This window comes from Callithrix jacchus, chromosome 18 (assembly GCF_049354715.1).
Source record: "Callithrix jacchus isolate 240 chromosome 18, calJac240_pri, whole genome shotgun sequence".
Taxonomy (NCBI): domain Eukaryota; kingdom Metazoa; phylum Chordata; class Mammalia; order Primates; family Cebidae; genus Callithrix; species Callithrix jacchus.
The window spans coordinates 10,752,323-10,777,526 of NC_133519.1; the positions used below are offsets into that span (position 1 = coordinate 10,752,323).

Sequence of the window (25,204 nt, forward strand, 5' to 3'; positions counted from 1 at the left end):
TGAAGCCAACACCAAATGAAGAAATTCAGTCTGGTCTCCTTGAGGTTAAAAAAACCAGAGAAAGAAATACCCAGCCATCCCAGTTGAGTCCAGTTCTCAGCTGACAAGCTGAGAATGCAGTCTTATGAGTGAGTCCAGGTGAGATAAGCAGAATAAACATGCAGTCAATCCACAGAATTGAGAAATAACAAACTGTTGTTCTTTTTAAGCTACAAAGTAATAGAGAACTGATACAGAGGGTTTGTAAATGCTATCCTCTCCTTACTGAGGTCCTTTCTCCAGAGATATTAATGAAATGCTTAAAAATTTTCTGAGATATGATATGATTTATAGTTTTAGAATGAAGTGCTCTCCTTAGACCTAAGGAAAAAAATTTACAAGTCAGAAGTATAAAAACTAATTTTTAACATCAGACATCTAAGGAAAGTTTTTCAGTCTCTTACCTCAAAAATTTACCATTCCCTTCTCCATCATCATCAAAATCCAGCCTGAGGAAAGCCAACAATAAATACTTTAAGCCTGCTGATAATACAGAACATTAAGAAATTAAAATTTCTCAACACAAGCTACCTATACACCCACCCAAACTGAAGAAGAAAAAGAGGAAGTGGCAGAAGTCAAACACAGCTACATTACCTCTTCCTCATAGGGCCAAACTAGGCAAAGAAGTACAAAATTGTGTACGGGCACGGTGGCTCACACCTGTAATCCCAGCAGTTTGGGAGGCTGAGGTGGGTGGATCAATTGAGGTCAGGAGTTCAAGACCAGCCTAGTTAACATGGTGAAACCTCGTCTCTACTAAAAATACAAAAACTAGCCAGGCATGGTAGGGGGCACCTGTAATCTCAGCTACCTGGGAGGTTGATGCAAGAGAATTGCTGGAACCTGGGAGGCAGAGGTGGCAGTAAGCCGAGATCATGCCACTGCACTCCAGTCTGGGCAACAACAGCGAGACTTCATCTCAAAAAAGGAAAAAAAGTAGTACAAAACTGGGCAATAGAAAAAAAGCACCTTCTGCGACCTTAACAGTTTCCTAGAGTAGCAGTCAATCTTTGCCAAAGTTTGGCATTAGACTACAACCTCTATAAACGGAGCAGGAATCCACTCAGAAAAGATAAGAAAAAAATTAACATAAATAATTCGGGTCCATGTTTCATTTCTATAGTCTTCTCTAAGCTGTGTTACTAAACTTCTGAAACATCTTTCAAAACAGTGATCTTACACAAATGAGGGACTCAGCCTAAGAAGACTGTTAGATAATGTTTCTTTCCTTCATTAATCTAATAAACATGTATTATATAGTACAGTCAAGACACTGTGCTAGGTGAGGTAAAAACAAGAACCTTCCCCTCAAGGGGTTCTTCACCTAGAGAAATACAAATATAAAACAAATAAGAATAGGGAAGTGCCACATAAGGTGTACAATCAACATGCTATAGACATTCAGTGAAAGAAGAGGTGAATTTCATTTAAGGAGTTTAGGAAAGATTATAAAGAATAAAATAGGCCAATCCCCTTGTAATCTCTGTACACTGTTTTTTTGTTTTGTTTTGTTTTGTTTTTTTGAGACGGAGTTTTGCTCTTGTTACCCAGGCTGGAGTGCAATGGCGTGATCTCGGCTCACCGCAACCTCCGCCTCCTGGGTTCAGGCAATTCTCCTGCCTCAGCCTCCCGAGTAGCTGGGACCACAGGCACGCGCCACCATGCCCAGCCAATTTTTTGTATGTCTAGTAGAGACGGGGTTTCACCATGTTGACCAGGATGGTCTCGATCTGTTGACCTCGTGATCCACCTGCCTCGGCCTCCCAAAGTGCTGGGATTACAGACTTGAGCCACGGGGTCCGGCCTCTGTACACTGTTGAACCAAAATATTGCTCATGTTACCACCTTAACCTAGAGATCACTCTTTTTACTTCTACTAGTGGGATAACTCGGTATTATGGGCCTCTAGATGGGTTGCATTTGAAGTATACATACAGCATCAATCCTGAAAGGGTTTGCTCCTCTTCCTCCTTCCTGAATCCCCTGATCACCTGTGAAAATCCTACCTATCTACCCATAACTCCAATTCTTTCTTCCTCTCTCTCTCTTTCCTTCTTTTTAAGAAACAGGGTCTCACTTTGTTGCTCAGGCTAGATTAGAGCGGCATGATCACAGCTCACTGCCGCCTTGAGCTCCTGGGCTCAAGGGATCCTCTCATGTCAGCCTCCCAACTAGCTGGGACTATAGGAGCATACCACAGCACCCAATTAATTTTTTTTTTTTTTTTAGATAAGAATATTGCTCCATCGCCCAGGCTAGAGTGCAACTGCAGTTGGCTCACTGCAACCTCCACCTCCCAGGTTCAAGCGATTCTCCTGCCTCAGCCTCCTGAGTAGCTGGGATTACAGGCGTCTGCCACCAAAGGGGTTTTACCATCTTGGCCAGACTGGTCTCAAATTCCTGACTTCACGATCCACCTGCCTCAACCTCCCAAAGTGCTGGGATTACAGGCATGAGCCACAGGGCCTGGTCCTAAATTTTTTTATTTTAAAAAAATCTCAGCCAGGTGTGGTTGCTCACACCTATAGTCCCAGCACTTTGAGAGGCCAAGGCAGGTAAACTGCCTGAGCTCAAGAGTTCAAGACCAACCTAGGAAACATGGTGAAACCCCGTCTCTACAAAAAATACAAAAACTAGCCAGGCATGGTGGCACATGTGTAGTCCCAGCTACTTGAGGATGGGGGTGGGCGGGGGGAGGTAGCAGGCCTTGAGCCTAGGAGGTTAAGGCTGTATTGAGCCGAGATTGGGCTACTGTACTCCAACCTGAGTGACAGAGTGAGACTTCATCTCAAAAAAGAAAAGGGGCCAGGCATAGTGGCTCATGCCTGTAATCTAAGCACTTTGGGAACCAAAGCAGGTGGATCACTTGAGGTCAGGAGTTTGAGACCAGCCTGGCCAACATGGTGAAGCCCCATCTCTAAAAATACAAAAATGTGCTGAGTGTGGTGGCGCACACCTGTAATCCCAGCTACTCAGGAGGCTGAGGCAGGAGAATTGCTTGAACCCAGGCGGCAGAGGCTACAGTGAACTGAGATTGTACTCCAACCTGGGCGATAAGAGCAAAACTGTATCTCAAAAGAAAAAAAAATAAAGGAAGGGGGGGAGGGGAGGGAAGGATGGAGGGAGGGAAAAGTAATTGCTAAGTCAAAGAAAAAAAAATCTTGCCGTTTTTCCTAAGCTGGTCTCAAATTCTTGGGCTTGAGTAATCCTCCTACCTCAGCCTCTCAAAGTGCTGGCATTAATAACTCCATTTTTAAGAATCTAAATAAATAATATGAAATAGGAAAAAAAAAGTTTAGGTACAAAGAAGTTCTTTGCAGCATTATATATAACAGCAAAATCTTCAAAACAATTTAAATAACCCAAAATAGGAAGTACATCCTTTCATGCAACCCTTAAAAATTATGTTAATATAGAATATATAACAATCTTTTTTAAAAAGGGCCGAGTGAAGTAGGTCACGTCTGTAATCCCAACACTTTTTAGGAGGTTGAGGTGGGAGAGCTGCTTAAGCACAGTAGTTTTAGAGCAGCCTGGGCAACGTAATGAGACCTTGTCTCTAAAAAAAAAAAAATTAGCCAGGTACAGTGGCATATGCCTGTGGTCCCAGCTACTTGGGGAACTGAGGTAGGAGGACTTCTTGGGGCCAGGAATTTGAGGGTATAATGAGACATGATCATGCCACTGCACTCCAGCCTGGGCAAGAGAGCAAGACTCTGCCTCTAAAATGTGTTGTGTGCCTTGGGGGGGGTGTATTTTTTATTATTTATATAAGGTGAAAAGACTGGATGTGCATGGTGGCTCATGCCTGTAATCTGAGCTCGTGTGTGTGTGTGGTGTGTGTATTGCTTATTATTTATAGGAAGTAAAAAGAATGAACAGGCGCAGTGGCTCATGCCTATAATCTCAGCACTTTGGGGGCAGATCACCTGAGGTTGGGAGTTGGAGAACAGCCTGACCAACATGGAGAAACCACATCTCTACTAAAAATACAAAATTAGCCAGAGAAGGTGGTGCACACCTGTAATCCCAGCTACTCAGGAGGCTGAGGCAGGAGAATCACTTGAACCTGGGAGGTGGAGGTTGCAGTGAGCCAAGATCATGCCATTGCACTCCAGCCTGGGCAACAAGAGCAAAATTCCATCTCAAAAGAAAAAAAGAAATGACAAGACCAGGCTATATAACCTATATAATTACATAACTATTGAAAACAATTTATATATAAAGACTGAAGGACATGCACTAAAAAACATGGAAGTACATTTTGGCCATTTTATTGTTCTTTCTAACTTTCTGTATATTCCAATCTTTCTTTAAAATAAATATTAGGCCAGGTATGGTGGCTCATGCCTGTAATTCCAGCACTTTGGGAGGCCGAGGTGGGCAGATCACAAGGTCAAGAGATTGAGTGAGCCTATCCTGGCCAACATGGTAAAATGCTGTCTCTACTAAAAATACAAAAATTAGCTAGGCATGATAGTGCCCGCCTATAGAACCAGCTGCTCAGGAGGCTGAGGCAGAAGAATCGCTTGAAACTGGGAGGTGAGGGTTGTAGTGAGCTGAGATGGCGCCACTGCACTCCAGCCTGGAGACAGAGCGAGACTTTGTCTCAAAAAAAAATAAAAATAAAAATAAAAGATACATTAAATATTCTTTTAGGACAGGTGAGGTGGCTCACACCTGTAATCCCAGTACTCTGGGAGGCCAAGGCAAGAGGACTGCTTGAGGCCAGAGTTTGAGGCTGCAGAGGGCCACGATTGTGCCTCTGCCCTCCAGCCAGGGTGACAGAGCAAGACCCTGTCTCTAAAAGAACAACAACAAAAAAATTGTTAAGACTTCCTTTAATATATTTTTCTGATTACCAATTATACATGTTCATTTCAGAAAATCTGAAAAATCAAAAACAAAAGAAACCATAAATCACCCATAATACTATTACACAGAAATCTGTGTATTCTTTCAGTGTTTTTTCCTATGTACATGTTTTACATATTTTTTTATAGTGAAATACTACCATAACCTTTCTTAATAGATTGTGAACATTTTTCTATACTGAAACATATGTCACTCCTAACTACACAGCATTCCATTTTAAATATACTAGAACTTTCTCAAGTGATCCCTTAATTTTAATATTTATAATACTTCTAATTTTTTGCTACTATACGTAACCATAACACAGTGTTTAAAAGAGTAAACTACAAAGCTAAACTAGCAAGGTTTATATCCTACATCTGACACTTACTAGCTTTACAATCTTAGAAAGTTACTTATTTACCTTATGCTTCAGCAAATGTGTTAAAATGTGTAAAGCTCCTGAACATATATCAAGTCCTAATATGTTACTCATGTTACCATTTAACCCAGGCATCATTCTTCCATTACTATTGGTGGGACAAAAACCTAAAGACTGGTTGTAATTAGCTACATAATTTTTAAAAAGAAAAAGAAGGAAAGGCTGGGCATGGTGGCTCACGCCTGTAATCCCAGCACTCTGGGAGGCCAAGGCAGGCAGATCACGAGGTCAAGAGATCGAGACCATCCTGGCCTGAAACTCTGTCAGAGATGGGGTGAAACTCCGTCTCTACTAAAATTACAAAATTAGCCAGGTGTTGTGGCACACACCTATAGTCCCAGCAACTTTGGAGGCTGAGGCAGGAAAATCGCTTGAACCCAGGAGGTATAGGTTGCAGTGAGCTGAGACTGTGCCACTGCACTCCAGCCTGGTAACAGAGTGAGGCTCCGTCACAAAGAAAAAAAAAAAAAGGTAAAAGGGAAATTTAATACCAAAAAGTAAATAAAATAGTGCCCACTCCTCCAGGCCCCTCTAAAACAACCTTCTTTCTTAATTTTTTCTCAATCTTTAATGACCAAATGTGTATTTCCATACACAGAAAAACACAGCACCAAATTTGTTCCTTTCTAAAAAAACTAGGCATAGTCTATCGTATCTTTATGTGTATAATAATTATTTCTGTCAGAACACAAGCAAGCTTTGAGACAAGGACTGTGTCTTATTTATCTGTGCATCCTACTTGGATCATTACAATGCCCTAACACTAATTAGGAATTTACTAAATACTTTTGGAACTGAATGGACTATTCCAAACCAAGCAACATATCGATATCTTAGAAGAGAGCTATTCTAGAGCTCAGCATCTCTAAATTCAGAAAAGCATCCTATCAAAATGATTTTGAGAATACAGACACAAAGCTTAATGAAAGCAGCAGTTTTCTTAGGTCTAGTGAAATCTCTGGGCTTAGCTACAGTCCTTTATCTTACAGAAATTTTTGGTTTAAAAAAAGAACTGCTTACAGGAAACTTAGATAAAAACATAAATTGTTCATAAGGAAAAATTCAGGGACTAAGGAGACTTATACGACAGTGGTACAGTAAGTAATCAAGTTGAAGAGTGGTCAGGAATAGCCACGTGGGTTCAGCAACTAAACAAATGAAGCTGGTTTCTGGAGAGACATTCATGACACACTACACTCAAACTCACCCTGGCCGCCGCTTAATAGCCCTCTGGACAATGGCTCCTCCACCTTGAAGTCCAGGTCCAGGGTTTCCAGAGGCAATGGCTGGACCCAGTGATGGGACATCTGATGTCATTTCTGTCAAGAAAATAACGAAGTAAACATTTTTTAAAAGATGGTCCTTGCTTATCATCAGTATCATCAAGTTAGCCAAAATAAAAGTTCAAGCTATAGACAAAATCTCAGCAGTTTGCTAAAAATCCCAAATTCTCGTATCCAGGTTGCTCTTCTTGCTTTTTTTTAAGACCAGGTCTCACTCTGTTGCCTGGGCTAGAGTGCATAGGTGCAATCATAGCTCACTATGCCTCAGCCTCCTGCGTAGCTGGGACTACAGGCACATGCCACCACACCCAGCTAATTTTTGTATTTTTAGTAGAGACAGGGTTTCACCACGTTGGCCAGGATGGTCTCAATCTCTTGATCTTGTAATCTGCCTGCCTTGGCCTCCCAAAGTGCTGGGATTACAGGCATGAGCCACTGCACGTGGTCTTTTTTTTTTTTTTTTTTTTTTCTTAAAGACAGTGTCTCGCTCTATCTAGCCGAGGCTGGAGTGCAGTGGCATGATCATGACTCACTGCAGCCTCAACTTCCCATGCTCAAGTTATCCTCCTGCATCAGCTTCCCAAGTAGCTGGTACTATAGGTGGGCACCACTGCACCTAGTTGATTTTTTTTTTTTTTTGTAGGACAGGGTCTCACTATGTTACCCAGGCTGGTCCTGAACTCCTGAGCTCAAGCACTCCTCCCATGTCAGCTTCCCAAAGCACTGGGATTACAGGGGTAAGCCACGGAGCCCAGCCTTGAGTACATTTTATCTCTGATTTTTTATCTCAGGTTATATATACCAAACTCTGTAATCAAAACAGGTACAGGCTGGGCACAATGGCTCATGCCTGTAATCCAAGAGCTTTGGGAGGTCAAGGTGGACAGATCATTTGAGCTCAGGAGTTTGAGACTAGCCTTTGCAACACAGTGAAACCCCATCTGTACAAAAAATACATGTTATCCAGCATGGTGGTGTATGACTACTGTTCTAGCTACTCAAGAGGCTGATGTGGGAGGATCACTTGAGTCTGGGAGGTCAAGGCTGCAGTGAGCCGTGATTGCGCTACTACACACCACCCTGGAAAACAGAGTGAGACCCTGTCAAAAAAAAAAAAAAAAGGTACATTTTTGCATTTTTTTCTAGTAAAACAGGAGGCCTGTTCTTCAACTTGCTCTTGTCATTTAAATATACATCATGCATATCTATCTACACACAATCACACACACACCTCATTATTTTTGTTAGTTCGTACTGTATAATGCACAGTATTTTGTGCATCAAATAACAGTATCAACAGAGAGAAAAGCCAATCTATGGAATAAAAAAAATAAATTTTTGTTTTTTTTTTTTTTTGCAGAGTCTTACTCCGTCACCCAGGCTGGAGTGCAATAGTGTGATCTCAACTCACTGCAACCTCTGACTCCCAGGTTCAAGTGATTCTCAAGCCTCAGTCTCCCAAATAGCTGGGATTACAGGCATGCACCACCATGCCTGACTAATTTTTATATTTTTAGTACAGATGGGGTTCCACCATGTTGGCCAGGCTGGTCTAGAACTCCCGACCTCAGGTGACCTGTCCGCCTCAGTATCCCAAAGTGCTAGGATTACAGGTGTGAGCCACCATGCCAGGAAGAAAATAATTTTTCAAATCATATATGCAACACAGAATTAATATCCAAAATATATAAATAACAGCCAGGCACGGTGGTTCACACCTGTAATCACACTTTGGGTGGCTCACACACTTTGGGAGGCCAAGGCAGGCATATCACCTGAGGTCAGGAGTTCAAGTCCAGCCTGGCCAACAGGAGGGAGGCTGAGGAAGGGAGAATTAACTGAACCCAGGAGGCAGAGGTTGCAGTGAGCTGAGATCACTGCAATCCGGCCTGGGTGACAGAGCAAGACTCCACCTCAAAAAAAAATAAACAAATAAAAAATAAACAAAATATATAAAGAGCTCCTACAACTCAAGAAAAAGCAAACCCAATTTTAAAAGGGGCAAATAACTTGAATTAGCATATCTACAAAGAAGATATCGTACTGGCCAATAAATACATGTAAAGTGCTCAACATAACTAATCACTAGGAAAATGCAAATCAAAACCACAATGAGAAAGCATTTAATACCCATTAAAATGATTATTATCCAAAAATACATAAATAAAGTATTGGCAAGGATGTGGAGAAATTAAAACCCTTATGCATTGCTAGTGGAAATGTAAAATGGTGTAACCACAATAGAAAACAGTATGAAGATGCCTCCAGAAATTAAAACTAAAGCAAGGTGCAGTGGTGCACACCTGTAGTCCCAGCTACTCAGGGGTCTGAGGCAGGAAGATCCTGAGTCCAAGACCAGGCTGGGAAGCACAGCAAGACATTATCTCAAAAAAAAAAAAAAAAAAAATTAAAATTAAAAAATAGAATTACCACATGATCCAGCAATTCCACTTCTGGGTATATACCAGAAAGAATCAAAAGCAGGATCTCAAAGAAACATTTGTATACCCATGTTCATAGATGTACTACTCAACAATAGTCAAGGGTGAGGGCAACCCAAGTGTCTATCTACAAGTTAACAGATAAAGAAATTGGGGCTGAACATGGTGGCTTACACCTGTAAGGCTAGCACTTTGGAAGGCCAAGGCAGGAGGATCATTTAAATCCAGGAGTTCAAGACCACCCTGGGCAACATAGTGAGACCCTATCTCTACAAAAAATAAACAAAATTAGCCATACATGTATGTGCCTGATTACAGGTGTGAGCCACTACACCCAGTCAGGGTTTTGGTAATTTTCACCAAAAAAAAAAAGGTCATACTATACAAACTGTCCTGACTTACAATGGTTCCACCTGGGCCTTTCCACCTTCATGATGATGGGAACCCATTACAATTTCAGCATAATGTACAGTGTTCTGTGAGTTACATGATATCCAACACTTTATTATAAAGTAAAATTTAAGTTAGATTATTTTGCCCACTGTAGGCTAATGTAAGTATTCTACACACGTTTAAGGTGGTCTAGGCTAAGCTATAATGTTTAATAGGTTAAGTGTATTAAACGCATTTTTGACTTAGGATATTTTTAATTTACGATGGGTTTATTGAGACATAACCCCACCATAAGTCGAGGACCATCTATATTTATTCTGAACTTTTTCTCCTCCATGTAACAATATATTGTTATGACAATAAATACAGGTATAGGTCATTCTTTTTAATAGTTACATAGTACTCTGTACTATAAATGTAAAGTTATGACATTCAAACCTTCACTATCATAATGTTTCAATGAACATCATTGTGTATCTTCATTCACAGGTGCCAGCACTTCCGTATTATTTCTGAAAATGACTCCCCGGGGCCTAAGGGTAGGCACATTTAAAACTTTGATTGCCAATTACCCATCAAGGAAGTTATACCAATTTAGAGCCTCAATGACTGCATCAATTTATCCATATCTCCAACAGCATTATGGTTTGGCAATCCTTCAAATTTTTGGTCATTTTCTTGGTAAAAAAGGATTATCGCTGTGAGTTTAACATACATTAAGGTTGAGCATATTTTTATGTTACTGCTAATTTTTATATCTCAGCCTATAAATTTGAAATAGTGAGCATATATTACTTTCCTCAGAAAAAATATTTGTTTCCATTAAAAAAAAAAGTTCAGGGCTAGGCACAGTGGCTCATGTCTATAATCCCAGCACTTTAGAAAGCCAAGGCATGAAGATTGCTTGAGCTCAAGAGTTCAAAACTAGCCTAGGCAGGTGGGACACAATGACTCATGCCTGTAATCCTAGCACTTTGTGAGGCCCAGGCGGGTGGATCACCTGAGATTGGGAGATTGAGAACAGCCTGACCAACATGGAGACACCCCATCTCTACTAAAAATACAAAAATTAGCCAGGCATGTGGCACATGCCTGTAATCCCAGCTACTTGGAAGGCTGAGGCAGGAGAACTGCTTGAACCCAGGAGACTGAGGCTGCAGTAAACCGAGATCGCGCCATTGCACTCCAGCCTGGGCAACAAGAGTGAAACTCAGTCTCAAAAAAAAAAAAAAACCACTAGCCTAGGCAACAATGAGACCCTGCCTCCATTTAAAAAAAAAAAAAAAAAATCATACTTTTAGTAATAAGTTTATACAGGATATAAGAGTACCATGGAGGTCAGGCACAGTGGCTCATGCCTGTAATCCCAGCACTTTGGGAGGCTGAGGTGGGCAGATCACTTGAGGTCAAGAGTTCGGGACCAGCCTAGCCAACACAGCAAAACCCTGTCTCTACTAAAAATGCAAAAATTAGTCAGGTATGGTGGTGCACATTGATAATACCAGCTACTTGGGAGGCTGAGGCATGAGAACTGCCTGGGAGGCAGAGGTTACAGTGAGCAGAGATCAAACCACTGCACTCCAGCCTGGGCAACAGAGTAAGATTCTGTCTCAAAAAAAAAAAAAAAAAGAGTGCTAGGGAAATTCAGAGAAGGAAAGATAATCCTGGTTTAAATCAAGGCCTGCTATAGTCCCTTGCAGAGAAAATGCTCAGTATGAAGAAGAAACTGAAGGAAATAAGGCAGGCAGGCAACCAGCCCATGGGGAAGTTTCAAAAAGGTAAATCAAGATGGGCCTTAAAAAAAGTAAAGAAGGCTGGGCACAGTGGCTCACACCTGTAATCCCAGCACTTTGGGAGGCTGAGGCAGGTGGATCACCTGAGGTGAGGAGTTTGAGAGCAGCCTGACCAACATGGTGAAAGCCCATCTCTACTAAAAATACAAAAAATGAGCTGAGCATGGTGACAGGTGCCTATTACCCCAGCTACTCAGGAGGCTCATGTAGGAGAATCACTTGAACCTGGGAGGCAGAGGTTGCAGTGAGCCGATTGCGCCACTGCGCTCCAGCCTGGGCAACAAAAACAAAACTCCACCTCAAAGAAAAAAAAGTAAAGGAGAAAAAAAAGGCATTCCATGTAGATAAAAGAAAAGAGAAAATCTAAAGAGAGTTATGCAATTACAGTTATACATCACTTAACAACAGGGATACATTCTGAGAAATGGGTCATGAGGAGATTTCAACATTGTATGAATATCATTGAGTAAACTTACACAAATCTAGATGGTATAGCCATACACACCTAGGCTCTATGGTCTATCCTATTACTCCCAACCTGTACAACATGTTACTATACTGAATACTACAGGCAACTATAACTCAATGGTAACTATTTACACATCTAAGCATAGAAAAGGTGTGCTAAGACCTCATGACAACTATGATGTGACTGGGCAACAGGAATTTTTCATCTCTATTATAATCTTATGGGACCGTCATCATATATGCAGTCCTTTGATGACCAAAACGTCATTAGGTTGCACATAACAGCAACTGTGAAGAGCTGTAAGGAAAAAGACCTATAAAGTGCTATCAAGTGCTAACCGAGAGAAAGCCTTGAAGGCCATGATGAAACACCTGGATCAGATTCAACAACAAAAATACAACTTTAAGTCAAACAAGATGAAAATACAAATTAAAAGTAATCTGACAGATTTAAAGTTTGAACAGAAGCAGGGAGGCAAGACTAATCAAAAACAAGGTGATAAAGGCCTAAATGAGGATGGCAGGATGAAAAGGTAGTTACTTCTAAATTTTAAACTATGCAACTTCTGAGTAAGGATAGTGGATTAAATATATCTAGCTGGATCTACTTTCTCTTCTCACTCACACACAGGAAAGAATTTTTACACAAGACATAAAATCACAAGGATGGAAAAAATAAGAGAAGAAGAGCAATAACTTCTTTGTAACTAGAGATAAAATGGGCTATTGCCCTGGGAGATCAACAAGAACTAAATCCTGAACTGACAAGGGAAAAAGGAGAAAAACAACTCAATTTACACTATGGAATCCCCAAAGTCTCAGAAGCTGGTGGCTCCAGGTACCTCTGGGTATGCAGGGTGGGGTGAATGAAGTAAAAGTAAGGAGAATTACTTCAACATCTGTTTACTACACAGATGGATTCCTAGATCCTCTTCTCTATTCCTTCTAAACAAGGCAACTACCCCTCCCCATCCTGACGAAAGACAGATTTACTCTTTGGAGAGTATCAGTCAAAGGTCTTGCAGTCTAGTGAACACCAGGCAAGTGAGAGTGAGCGAGCTAGACTGGAAACAGGACAACTAACAACAATGTATGCACACTACATTTCATTTTTCTTCTGTGTGGTACTGCCTATTTCCTACATTCCACATCTCCACTTTGTGGGTTTACTCTCTCCTACTGGTGGAGCCTATTGTCTAGTGGATTCCTGAAAAGCTGTAGGAATACCTTGGATATATAAAAATATCTTTCTTTTATTTCACTAATTGATAGTTTGCTTAGGTATGGAATTCTAAATTAGAATTTATTTTCCCTCAGAATTTTGAAGGCGTTGCTCCAAGGTCTTTTGTTGTTGTTGTTGTTTTGTTTTTTTGTGGTCTTGCACCCAGGCTGGAGTGCAGTGGCACGATCTCGGCTCACTGCAACCTCTGCTTCCCAGGTTCAAGCAATTCTCCAGCCTCAGCCTCCTTTTTTTTTTTGAGACGGAGTTTCACTCGTTACCCAGGCTGGAGTGCAATGGCGCGATCTCGGCTCACTGCAACCTCCGCCTCCTGGGTTCAGGCAATTCTCCTGCCTCAGCCTCCCGAGTAGCCGGGATTACAGGCACGCGCCACCACGCCCAGCTAATTTTTTGTATTTTTAGTAGAGACGGGGTTTCTTGATGTTGGACACGCTGGTCTCAAACTCATGACCTGAGGTGATCCACCTGCCTCAGCCTCCCAAAGTGCTGGGAGTACAGGCGTGAGCCACCACGTTGGCCTACTCCAACATCTTCTACTTTCTAGCATGACTACTGAGAAATAAATACAATGTGATTCCTGAATCTTTTGAATGTGAACAATCTTATTCTCTCTGAAGCTTATAGAATATTCTCTTTCTATCTGATGCTGAAATTTCAGCATAATGTGCCTTGATGTTTTCATGGCCCCTTCAATCTAGAAACTAATGTCTTTCACTGGGACATTTTATTTAAACAGAAATAACAAATTCTGTTAAAAGAAATAAAAATGATGCCACTGGAGAAAAGGAAATGAGGAAAAGGGAGTAGAGGACTTTCTTCTAATGTTTTTTGTAACATTATAAAGCTAAGTCATTAAATATTAATATATGCATGTATAGTTTTGATTTAAATAACGTTTGTATACACACACACACACACACACACACACACACACAGACCCAAGAAGAGGTAATAACCCAGATAAACACATAAGAAGTAAAAAAATCCAAACACTTATAGTTCCTTAGCCTGGGGAAATGAAAAACTGAACTTTAATAGTCATGAAAGATACAGAAAGGTAGGAAGGACAGCAGATTTGAAGGAAATTCTGGTGAGCACATACAAATATAGGATGTTAAAGATTATTCAAATAGCGGCTGGGCACGATGGCTGACACTTGTAATCCCAGCACTTTGGGAGGCCAAGGCTGGTAGACTGCTTGAGGCCAGGAGTTCAAGACCAGCTTGGCCAACATAGTGAAACCCCATCTCTACTAAAAATACAAAAAATTAGCCAGGTGTGGTGACACATTGTAGTCCCAGCTACTCAGGAGGCTGAAGCACAAGAATCATTTGAACCCAGGAGATGGACACTGCAGTGAGCCAAGATTGCCCCACTGCACTGCAGCCTGGGCAACACAGAAAGACTCTGTCTTTAAAAAAAAAAAAAAAAGGATTACTCAAATAGAGCTAGGCATGGTGTCATACACCTATAATCCCCATACCAGGGAGACCAAGGTGGGAGGACTACTTCATCTCAGCAGTTCAAAATTAGTCTGGGCAACATAGTGAGACCCCATCTCTATAAATTTAAAAAAAAAAAAACTACTCAAACAGAGATGCAGCTGGGCACAATGGCAAACACCAGTAGGTCCAGCTACTCAGGTGGCTGAAGTGAGAGAACTGCTGGAGTCCAGGAGTTCAAGACCAGCCTGGAACATAGTAAAACCTTGTCTCAACTTAAGAGAGAGAGATGTCTTTTAAATAGACAAAAATATAGGAAAGTAATTTATGTGAGAAGCCAGAAATAAAATTTTTGAAGTCTTTGATACATAAAAGATAAATGAAGGGTGATATGGTTTGGCTCTGTGTCCCCACCCAAAACTCATGTCAAATTGTAAACCCCAGTGTTGAAGGTGCAGCCTGGTGGCAGGTTTTTGGATCACAGGGTTGGTTTCTAATGGTTTAGCACCATCCCCCTAGTGCTGTCTCATGATAGAGTTCTCAAAAGATTTGGTTGTTTGAAAGTGTGTAGCACCTTCCCCTTCTCTCTCTCTATCCTGCTGGCCATGTAAAGACATGCTTGCTTCCCTTTAGCCTTCCACCATAATTCCTTGTTTCCTGAGGCTTCTCCAGCCATGCCTCCCATACAGCCTGCAGAGCCATGAGTCAATTAAACTTCTTTTCTTCATAAATCACCCAGTCTCAGGTGGTTCTTCACAGCAGTGTGAGAATGGACTAATACAAAGGGAATGGAATTGGCCAGGTGGTTCACACCTGTAATTCCAGCACTTTTGGGGGAAGAGGTGGGCCGATCACCACATGGTGAAACCCTGTCTCTACTAAAAATACAAAAACTAGCTGGGCGTGGTGGCACACCTGTAATCCCAGCTACTCAGGAAGCTGAGGCAGGACAATTGCTTGAACCTGGGAAGCAGTGGTTGTAGTGAGCCAGGATCGCACCACTGCACACTAGCCTGGCAACAGAGCGAGACTCTATCTTAAAAAAAAAAAAAAAAAGGAAGAAAGAAAGAAAAAACCAAAGAGAATGGGATTATAGTAGGTACCATCTGAATGTACAGTTGAAATAGGAAGGCAAGCAGCTAGGAAGGCCGGTAGGTGGACAAACAGAAAGTAATGAAGGAAACTGCTTGGTTTACTGTTTAGTTAACTGTTCTAGCCCCAACCAGGCACTGTGGTGTACACCTGTAATCCCAGCTAATTTGGAAGCAGAGGTGGGAAGATCATTTGCGCTGAGGAGTTCAAGACCAACCTGGGCAACATAGCAAGACCTTGTCTCAAAAAAGAGTCCTAGCCTCAAGGATGAGAATAGAAAAGTAGAAGCATACTGAAAAAGGAAAAGAAAATAAGCAAAAAGGACACAGAAGGAACAATCAGTGATAAAGGCCAAATAACACAGTGTCTCTGAAATCAAGTTTCAAGGAGTAGCTCAATTACGGAGTATCAAGAACTTGGAGAAGGATTCTAATAACAACCCTAAAAGCTACAGTGCATAATTATTCATGCCTGTAATCTCGGCAATCTGAGAGACCAAGAGGAGGAGGATCACTCGAGGACAGTAGTTCAAGACCAGCCTGGGCAACGTAGCGAGAGCCTGTCTCTAAAAAATTTAAAAATTAGCTGGGCATGACGATGCATACCTACAGTCCTGACTACTCAGGAAACTGAGGAGGAAGAATCATTTGAGCCTAGGAATTGGAGGTATTGCATCAACCTATGGTCATGCTATTGCACTCCAGACTGGCTGACACAACAGGACCTTGTCTCAAAAACTCCCTTAAAAGTATGTAAAGAATTAAAACACAGAACTAGGATAAAGAAACATAGAAGGTTACAGAAAAGATTTTAGGAAACATAGAAGGTTACAGTAAAGATTTTGGTTTTTTTTTCCTGGAGACAGGGCCTTACTCTGTCACCCAGACTACAGCCCAGTGGCATCATCATGGCTCAGTGCAGCCTCAACCTAGCAAGCTCAGGAGATCTTCCCACTTCAGCCTCCCAAGTAGTTGGGACTGTAGGTATCCACCACCACACCTAGCTAATTTCTTAATATATATTTTTGTGGAGACAAGGTCTCACTATATTGCCCAGGCCTGTCTCCAACTCCTGGGCTCAAACAATCCTCTCGCCCTGGCTTCCCGAAGTGCTGAGATTACAGGTGTGAGCCTCCACACCCAGCCTGGAAACTACTCTTCTAGTTCCATTTTTCGGCACCTTGCACTCAGTTCTCCATCCAAGCAATGCCTTGTCCCCTAGGCTGCCTAATGTGGTATTTCACCCTTTTCATCTACAAAAAAAACGATACTCTACCTGCCTCTTTCTCAAAAGATATCCAATGGAGTATACTTCAGTAGGAAAGTGACTCTAAGTCACAATGGAAAAAAATCTTTTAACTTAGAGATTAGGAATGATGACTGTGTAGATGGACTGCCAACAATAAAATTTTGTCTCAGGGCCGGGCGTGGTGGCTCACGCCTGTAATCCCAGCAGTTTGGGAGGCCAAGGCGGGTGGATCACGAGGTCAAGAGATCGAGACCATCCTGGTCAACATGGTGAAACCCCGTCTCTACTAAAAATACAAAAACTTAGCTGGGCATGGTGGCGGTGCCTGTAATCCCAGCTACTCAGGAGACTGAGGCAGGAGAATTGCCTGAACCCAGGAGGCGGAGGTTTCGGTGAGCCGAGATCGCGCCATTGCACTCCAGCCTGGGTAACAAGAGCGAAACTCTGTTTCAAAAAAAAAAAAAAAAATTTTGTCCCTACATTCTAGTAGCTATGTGACTTCAGACAAGTTACTTATTCACTCTCTGTGCCTTAGTTTCTTCATCTGTAAAACAAGGATAATAATACTTACCTAACGCAATTGTTATAAAAATTAAATGAGAACGGCTGGTATATATATTACTAATAAATGTTAGATATTATTATAGTTAGAATAAATTCATAATATCAATGGCTTAATTAGTCTTATCCCTTCAAAGGTATTTTCATATTAACAGTATATAAAGGGATGAGCCTCCAAAGCTGGGTTTTATATTCATTTTTATTCAACAAATATTTATTGAACTCTAATCCCATATACTAGGCACCCACTCACTGCAAGCACTGTGGTGCTATAGTGAACAAGGAAAGCAAAAGTTCTGCTCTCATGGAACTTATATCCTAAGCGCTGGTTTTGTTTTGTTTTTTGAGACAGGGTCTCACTCTATCTCCCAGTTCCAAGACTGGTGTGCAGTGACACAATTACGGCTCACTGCAGCCTCAACCTCCCAGGTTCAGGTCATCCTCCCATCTCAGTCTCTTGTGTGGCTAGGACTACTACAGGGGATGCCACCACATCCTGCTAATGTTTTGTATTTTTTTTTTTTTTTTTACAGATAAGGTTTCATGTTGCCCAAGTTGTTCTCAAACTTCTGGGCTCAAGCAATCCACCACCTCAGCCTCCCAAAGTGCTAGAATTAAAGGTATGAGCCACCACATCCACTCCTAAGTATACTTGAACCCATAAACTTACTTACCCATTCAACTACAGCGAAAACGTGGAAGGAAAGTATAAAATGGACCTGGTACAGTGGCTCACACCTGTAACCCCAGCACACTGGAAGGCTGAGGCAGGAAGACTGCTTGAGCCCAGGAGTTTGAGACCAGCCTGGACAATATAGTGAGATCCAGTCTCTACCTAAAGTAAGTTAATAAAAACTTTAAAACAAATAAGAAAATATACTGATGAAAATATGAAAAGTGACATAAATTTGAAGAATTTATCTGAAAAGCTGGAGATAGTTGCTAGAGACTAGACGTAAAGACTAGTCAACAAAATAGGACAATACAATCTGGCATACAGAAGGAACTTAAGTATCCACTCCTTTCCCTGGGTTTGTCTCTGTAAGCGTAAAATGATAGGTGTTGTCCTATTTCCAACCTGAAGATTCACTGATGTCTACCTATTAATGTCATCATGGCATATTAGACAGCATTCTTAAAAACAGATGGCTCTGGCCTGGCGCAATGGCTCACGCCTATAATCCCAGAACCTTGGAAGGCCAAGGAGGATCACCTGAGGTCAGAAGTTCAAGACCAGTGACCAACATGGTGAAACCCCATCTCCACTAAAAATATAAAATTAGCCAGGTGTAGTGGCGCATGCCTGTAATCCCAGCCACTCGGGAGGCTGAGGCAGGAGAATTGCTTGAAACCAGGAGGCGGAGGTTACAGTGAGATCGAGATCGCACCATTGCATTCCAGCCTGGGCAACAAAAGCACAACTCTGTCTCAAAATAAACCAACGAACAAAGAAAAACATATGGCTCTACAAGCAGGACCTATCATTAGGTATGGGTCGTGAGCCCAGTCGCCATTGAGTTCAGGCCCTGCATTTCAGAAGGGGTTTAAATGTGCTCTTTTATTGTTAAATCTAAATGAAATCAGGTTTACAACCATAAAAACATTTGATAGCATTGACAGAATGTTTTACCCTTGTGTACCCCTTTATGGTACTGTACCACCATTAACATTTTAAACAAATCTTATAACCAGTCTAGGGGGAAAAAAAGACAGCTCCAAAGCCAGTTTCGACAAATCAATGATTCAAATTTTGCTAGTTTTGAAATTAAACATCCCCAAGATGTCGTGGCCTACATTGAATCAAAGAAAAATAGTATAGTTTCCTTGACTGTTGCAATTTAGTTTTTGAAGATCAACCACCAGTTGACACTGGATATCCCTACTGTTACCGCCTGAGAGGAAAGCCATCCACAATAGAGAACCACAAAGGACTTTCAAAAAACACTCATCAAATGTATTATTCTCATCTCTTAGTGGACTGTTCGAGGAGAAGGGAGGACTAAAACACAAAAAATTAAGTTGAGGGACCACTATTTCAAGATGACAAGAAAACTAGAGTTCCAAAAATGCAGAAGTTTCTATTTCTTAATTTCTAAGAAAATAAAGATTCAGTTTGGTGATATAAATCTATTATATAAAAAGTATGCATGGCTCACAGGCTCACACCTGTAATCCCAGCACTTTGGGAGGCCAAGGCCGGCAGATCACTTGAGGTCAGGAGATCGAAACCAGCCTGGCCAACATGGTAAAACCCCATCTCTACTAAAAACACAAAACAGCTGGGTGTAGTGGCATGCGCCTGTAATCCAGCTGCTCAGGGCGCTGAGGCAGGAGAACCGCTTGAACCTGGGAGGCCAAGGTTACGGTGAGCCAAGACAATACCACTACATTCCAGCCTGGGAGACAGAGTGAGACTGCCTCAAAAAAAAAAGGTATGCAAGGTTAGGCACAGTGGCTCATGCCTGTAATCTCAGCATTTGGGGAGGCCAAGAGAAGTAGCCAGCTTGAGCCCAGGAGTTCGAAGCTACAGTGAGCTACAATCGTGCCACTGCACTCCAGCCTAGGTGACAAAGCAACACTCTGTCTCAAAATATAAATAAACAAAAGAATAAGTAGGCAGACTGGTTCCTTTTCAAAAATGTTAATTGTATTTCAGCTGCTGAATTGGTAAAATATACCTTTTTAAAAGGTCTTTGCAATATAATAAAATAATATCTTTTTTTGTTGGGGGACAGGGTCTCACTGACGCCCAGGCTGGAATGCAAGTGGCAAGATCACAGCTCACTGCAGCCTCAACTTTCCAGGTTCAGGTGATATTCCCATCTCAGCCTCCCAAGAAGCTGGGAATATAAAAGTGCACCACAGTGTCTAGATAATTTTTTGAAGAAAAGGGGTTTCGTCATATTGTCCAGGCTTGTCTCAAACTCCTGGGCTCAAGGAATCTCTCTGCCTTGGCCTCCCAAAGTTCTAGGATTAGAGGCATGAGCCACCGCGCCTGGCCAGAAAAGAATATTTTGAAGTCTTAACTTTACATTGCATGAATTTCTATTTTCCCATATCTGAAAAAGGTATATAAAGGTAACAGGAAAGAATTTAGTTAACTGATGCAGCTAAAACTCTAAGTTACATAGGTGAAAATTAGCTAAAAATATTTTTTTCCTAAATGACAGCCTTACAATAAATTGTACATAATAGCACAAAAAGAATTCTCTGCTAGTGAGAATACCAGAAGCAAGAGAGAAATAACCTACACTCACTACAAACTCATTCACCATTTCTAGTTTGAATATTGAATTGTAAATAAAATACCTAATCTCCTTCCAATTATTTCCTCAGTCAGTGCATTACAAATAACACATTCAACTTAGAAAATATTCCACCTTGGTTGAGCATGATGGCTCATGCCTATAATCCCAGCTCTTAGGGGGGGCCCAAGGCAGGAAGATCACTTAGGCCAGGAGATCAAGACTGGCCTGGGCAACATAGCAAGACCCTGTCTCTAAAAAAAATTAAAATTGGCCAGCCATAGTGGTGCATGTCTGTGGTCCCAGCTACTCAGGAGCCTGAAGTGGGAGGATCACATGGTCCCAGGTGATCAAGGCTTCAGTGAGGCATGACTGTGTCACTGTCCTCTAGCCTCAGTGACAGAGCAAGATGCTCTCCCATGGGGAAAAAGATAATGTGTTCCTCAAAACTGTTAATAGTCCACAGACAAGAAAGATATAGCCTAAAGTATTATAGACCACCTACCCACGCAGTTCTACTTGCCAGTGATAAGCAGAACTAGTGAAAAATGATAGAATATGGGGAATCATCAATTTGAGAAAAAAAATCATCACATTAGAACTATTACTTCAACACAACTCTTAGAGAGTTTAAACCATATTTTACTCTTCTTCTAATGCAACACCAACAGTGAAAAATGCAGAGGAACCTGGATCCCTTGAAAAACACTTCAGGGCCACCAGCACAATTAACATGATCAAGCAGTGTTACTAACCCTAAGGATTAACTTGGCTGAGTCAGTGGCTCACACCTATAATCCCAGCAGTTTAGGAGGCTGAGGTGGGAAGATTGCTTGAGGCCAGGAGTTCAAGACCAGCCTGGGTAACATAGCAAGATCCCATCTCTACAAAAAGTTAAAAAATGTATCCAGGTGAGGTGATGTGTGTCTATAGACCCAGATACTCAGGAAGCTGAGGCAGGAAAATCACTTGAGCTCTGGAGTTCAAGGCTGCAGTGAGCATGATTACACCACTGCACTACAGTCTGGGAGACCCTGTCTCAAAAATAAAAATACATATATTTTTAAAAAGGATTAACTTAAATGAAGCTTCAAGAGAAGAGTGAAATATTTTTTTAAATCATCTTGGCCAGGAGCAGCGGCTCACATCTTTAATCCCAGCGCTTTGGGAGGCCAAGGTGGAGGATCACCTGAAGTCAGGAGTTCGAGACCAGCCTTGCCAACATGGAGAAACTCCACCTCTACTAAAAATACAAAATTAGCCAGGTGTGGTGGCACATGCCTATAATCCCAGCTACTCAGGAGGCTGAGGCAGAATCGCTTGAACCCAGGAGGAAGAGGTTGCAGTGAGCCGAGATCGCACCATTGCACTCCAGCCTGGGCAACAAGGGCAAAACTCTGTCCTAAAAAAAACTTCTAGCCAAAACTAACAATAATTTGTTTAAAAAAAACAAATTGTTTAAAAAAAAAAAAAATTAGTACTCCAGCAAAAATACGAAGTAGAAAAAACTCATGATGTCCCTGGTCCTTAAAACGGCTCTAAGGAAATAAGGTATGACAATGTAGCAAAGAATTCTGACCTGAAAACCATTTACTTTCTTTTCACTGAGCACAGTACATTTCCACATAATGTCCCTCCATTCATTAATCTCATTTCCCAAAATGCAACAGACTGCTGAAAAAATCCACAATGTAGGCTGGGCATGAGGGCTCACACCTGTAATCCCAGCACTTTGGAAGGCTGAGGCAGGTGGATCATGAGGTCGAGTTCAAGACCATCCTGGATAACAGGGTGAAACCCCATCTCTATTTAAAAAAAAAAAAAAAAAAATCCACAATGTATCTATGATCTCTTCCTCTTGATATAAAAGTACAAAGGGAGAAAAAAAAAAGAAAATACATCTTTTGATTTGTTTGAACTGAACATGGGATCAATAAGTTAGAAGAGACAGAATTTTTCAACATCAAAAAAGAAATCTGGCCAGGCAAAGTGTCTCACATCTGTATTCCCAACTTTGACATACTGAGACAAGTCTTGCTTGAGACCAGGAGATCAAGAACAGCCTGGGCAACATAGTAAGACATCTGTCTCTACAAAAAAAATTTAAAAATTAAGTGGGCATAGTGGCAAGGCACCTGCAGTGCCAGCTATTCAGGTGAGAGGTTAAGGACTGAGGTGAGAGGATCACTTGAGCCCCAGAGGTGGAGGCTACCATGAGCAGTGATCTTGCCACTGCACTCTCGCCTGCGTGACAGAACAAGGAGCAAGACCCTGTGTCAAAAAGAATAGAGGAGAAAAGAAAAAAGAAAGGATCTAAAAATTGCAGAAGCAAGGCAGCCAAAGCACAGTAAGAGAAAAAAAAAAACTGTTTCATTAACAAGGATTCTGTGTGCTCTTGACACACACACACACACACACACACACACACACACTCTCTCTCTCTCTCTCTCTCTCTCTCTCTCTCTTTCTGCTGAGATTTAAGCTGATATTGATCAGCTTACGAAAATACGGTCAAGAGGCTGTCATTCTGGTTGCTGGTGTTTAAAAAACAAAACAAAATATAGCAACCCCACCCACACAGCTGGAAAAAAGCTTCTGACATAAGAACTAAAACTTGTTTACCCGGGCCACTTTTTAATGAGAAATGCTTTGCAATTTAACTAGGATTATATAAGTATTTTGCAATGTGTGATCAGTTAAAAATCTTGTTTATTTACTCCATAGTTCACGGATAGGTTATTTTACTACAAGGTCAGGTTTGCCGTTAACGGTATTTTTCCTGTTTTACAGTTTTATTCCATCACTCAGCACTTCCTGCAATGTAATTTTTGCCATTAATTTTACCTCCCTTTCCTTTAAAAAAAAATGTAAAGATTTTTAAAAGATGACATGTAACAAATTAACCATTTCTTAAAACAGCTGTTCCCAGAAACATGGTGAAAAAGAAATTTCAGTGATTCAACTGTCCTATCAAAATTTGGGTATCACAAAATAATACCACCTTTCAGTAACATGAAAAACAAATCTAACTTAAATTTCAACGTGGGGATGGGGGAATCACTCCCACTGTTGTATTTTCAAGAAATTCTCTGCCCACCCCCCAACCCCACAACAGACACACACACACACACACACACACACACCCCTCAAGGCTTTTTTTTTTTTTTTAAGGCTATCAAATATACTGGTTTCTGGGAAAGGATAGACTTTATTTTGCAAAAATGACCAAGGTCAGCGAGATGAACTAGGCCCCTAAAATGAAATACCTTCTAAGGAGAAATAACTGTAACATAGAGGAAAGAGGGCTGGGACTAGTAATTTGAAGATCTCATCTCTCTAGACCTACACTAAAGCCTACTCCATCTCTTAGACAAGAAAGGTGAGATCTTTTTGATATTTGGTTATTATTTGAAACTGAGAAACGGTGTGGAATCAAACTTTTCTGAAAGAGTTTGGAGATTGCATCGACCCGGGCCTAACAAGATTTAAACCTGGGGCCGTGGACCAAAGACCTGTCCGGAACCACAACCATTATACAAACCCCTGCCCTCAGCAGGCAAAGACACTACAGGCCTTCTTAAAACAAGACCTAAGTTTCAAAGCATAGTCCGGGGTTGCGGGTGGGAGGTAACAGCCTAAAGAAACGTCGTATATATCAAATAATGTCCATTTTTAATTTTTTTAATTAAATTCTAAACCTTTAAATGTTTGGAAGCAACACCTCAACTAAAGAGCAATATGGTCCAGCTAGCCCTAAATCCAAACTATCCTTAAAGCAAACCGAGCCGCTCTGCCTACAGTTTTCGGCATCAAGCGGCTCCAGCGAGCAGAGGGTTAAGAGAGGACCACATCACAGACCAGACGCCGCCCGAGAAGCGAGGGGGGGCCAGCCCCGCACCGGCCGCAGCTCCAGCGGAGCTCAGGACAGGGAGCCCCCAACTCCCTCGCTCCCTCCACCTCGAGTCTACCCAAGTACTCAGGGTCAGGCCCCTCCCCGGGTCACCGCTCCCCCACTGTCCCCTCGCGGCCCTGCCCCGCCCCGGCGCCTTCAGCTCCAGCTCCGTCCCCTCAGTCCTGGGTCTCCTCAGTTGTCAGCCCCTTCAGCCCCTCCCCTTTAGAGGCGCCCCAGTCCTCCGTCTCCTCACCGGGGTTGGCAGTAGTCGCCGCCATGGCCGTGGATGCCACCGCCGCCGCGCCACCCCCCCCAGTGGGAGGAGCCACCGCCACCGAACCGGGAGGGAGGGGGAGAGAAAGGCCACTCCCCAGAAGCGGCGCCTAACCGCTGCCTCCGCTACCGCGGAATCCAAGATGGCGGCTTCAGCAACCCCCACCATCCCAGCCTCTGTAGCGGAGAGACCCCGCCTGTACGGTGGGCGGAGTCAACACACGGCCAGCCTCCTAGGAAAAAACTGACCACTGAAAATGCCAAATCGACTAAGGGCAGGGCTAGTCACTGCGCCAGCCAGTCCACGGGAGGGAGGGCGAGGAAGAAGTCCAGCTGTCTTCCTAACCCCGCCCTCCTTGCGTAAGAGGTCAATGACCAAGTGATGTCATTGAAATACAATTAAAACGGGTATTTTAGGCCCGGTGAGGTGGCTCGCGCCTGTAATCCCAGTACTTTGGGAGGCCGAGGCTGGTGGATCATCTAAGGTCAGGGGTT

At 42.1% G+C, this 25,204-nt stretch overlaps 2 protein-coding genes across 29 annotated transcripts in view; one reads left to right on the forward strand and one right to left on the reverse strand.

Annotated features, from left to right (window-relative positions):
• The window catches only part of ARNT (aryl hydrocarbon receptor nuclear translocator), a 63,928-nt gene extending 39,079 nt beyond the window's left edge, over positions 1-24,849 (reverse strand). For 13 of the 26 annotated variants that reach the window (XR_013529355.1, XR_013529354.1, XM_008984297.5 and 10 more), the window contains exons 1-3: positions 24,690-24,849; positions 6,546-6,657; positions 444-488 (exon numbers count right to left, since the gene is read on the reverse strand). Coding sequence is in view for 17 of the 26 variants with exons in the window: in XM_008984297.5 (XP_008982545.3) it covers positions 444-488; positions 6,546-6,657; positions 24,690-24,714 (182 nt within the window). In the remaining 9 variants the exon portion in view is untranslated. Of the gene's footprint in view, positions 1-443; positions 489-6,545; positions 6,658-8,924; positions 9,038-24,689 lie in introns of those variants that run through there. The other 13 variants (XM_078355559.1, XM_054247397.2, XM_078355558.1 and 10 more) reach the window with 4 other exon arrangements.
• CTXND2 (cortexin domain containing 2) overlaps positions 24,422-25,204 on the forward strand; it is a 38,359-nt gene continuing 37,576 nt past the window's right edge. For all 3 annotated transcript variants that reach the window (XR_013529356.1, XM_078355569.1, XM_078355570.1), the window contains exon 1: positions 24,422-24,525. The gene's annotated coding sequence lies outside the window, so the exon portion shown is untranslated. The remainder of the gene's footprint in view (positions 24,526-25,204) is intronic.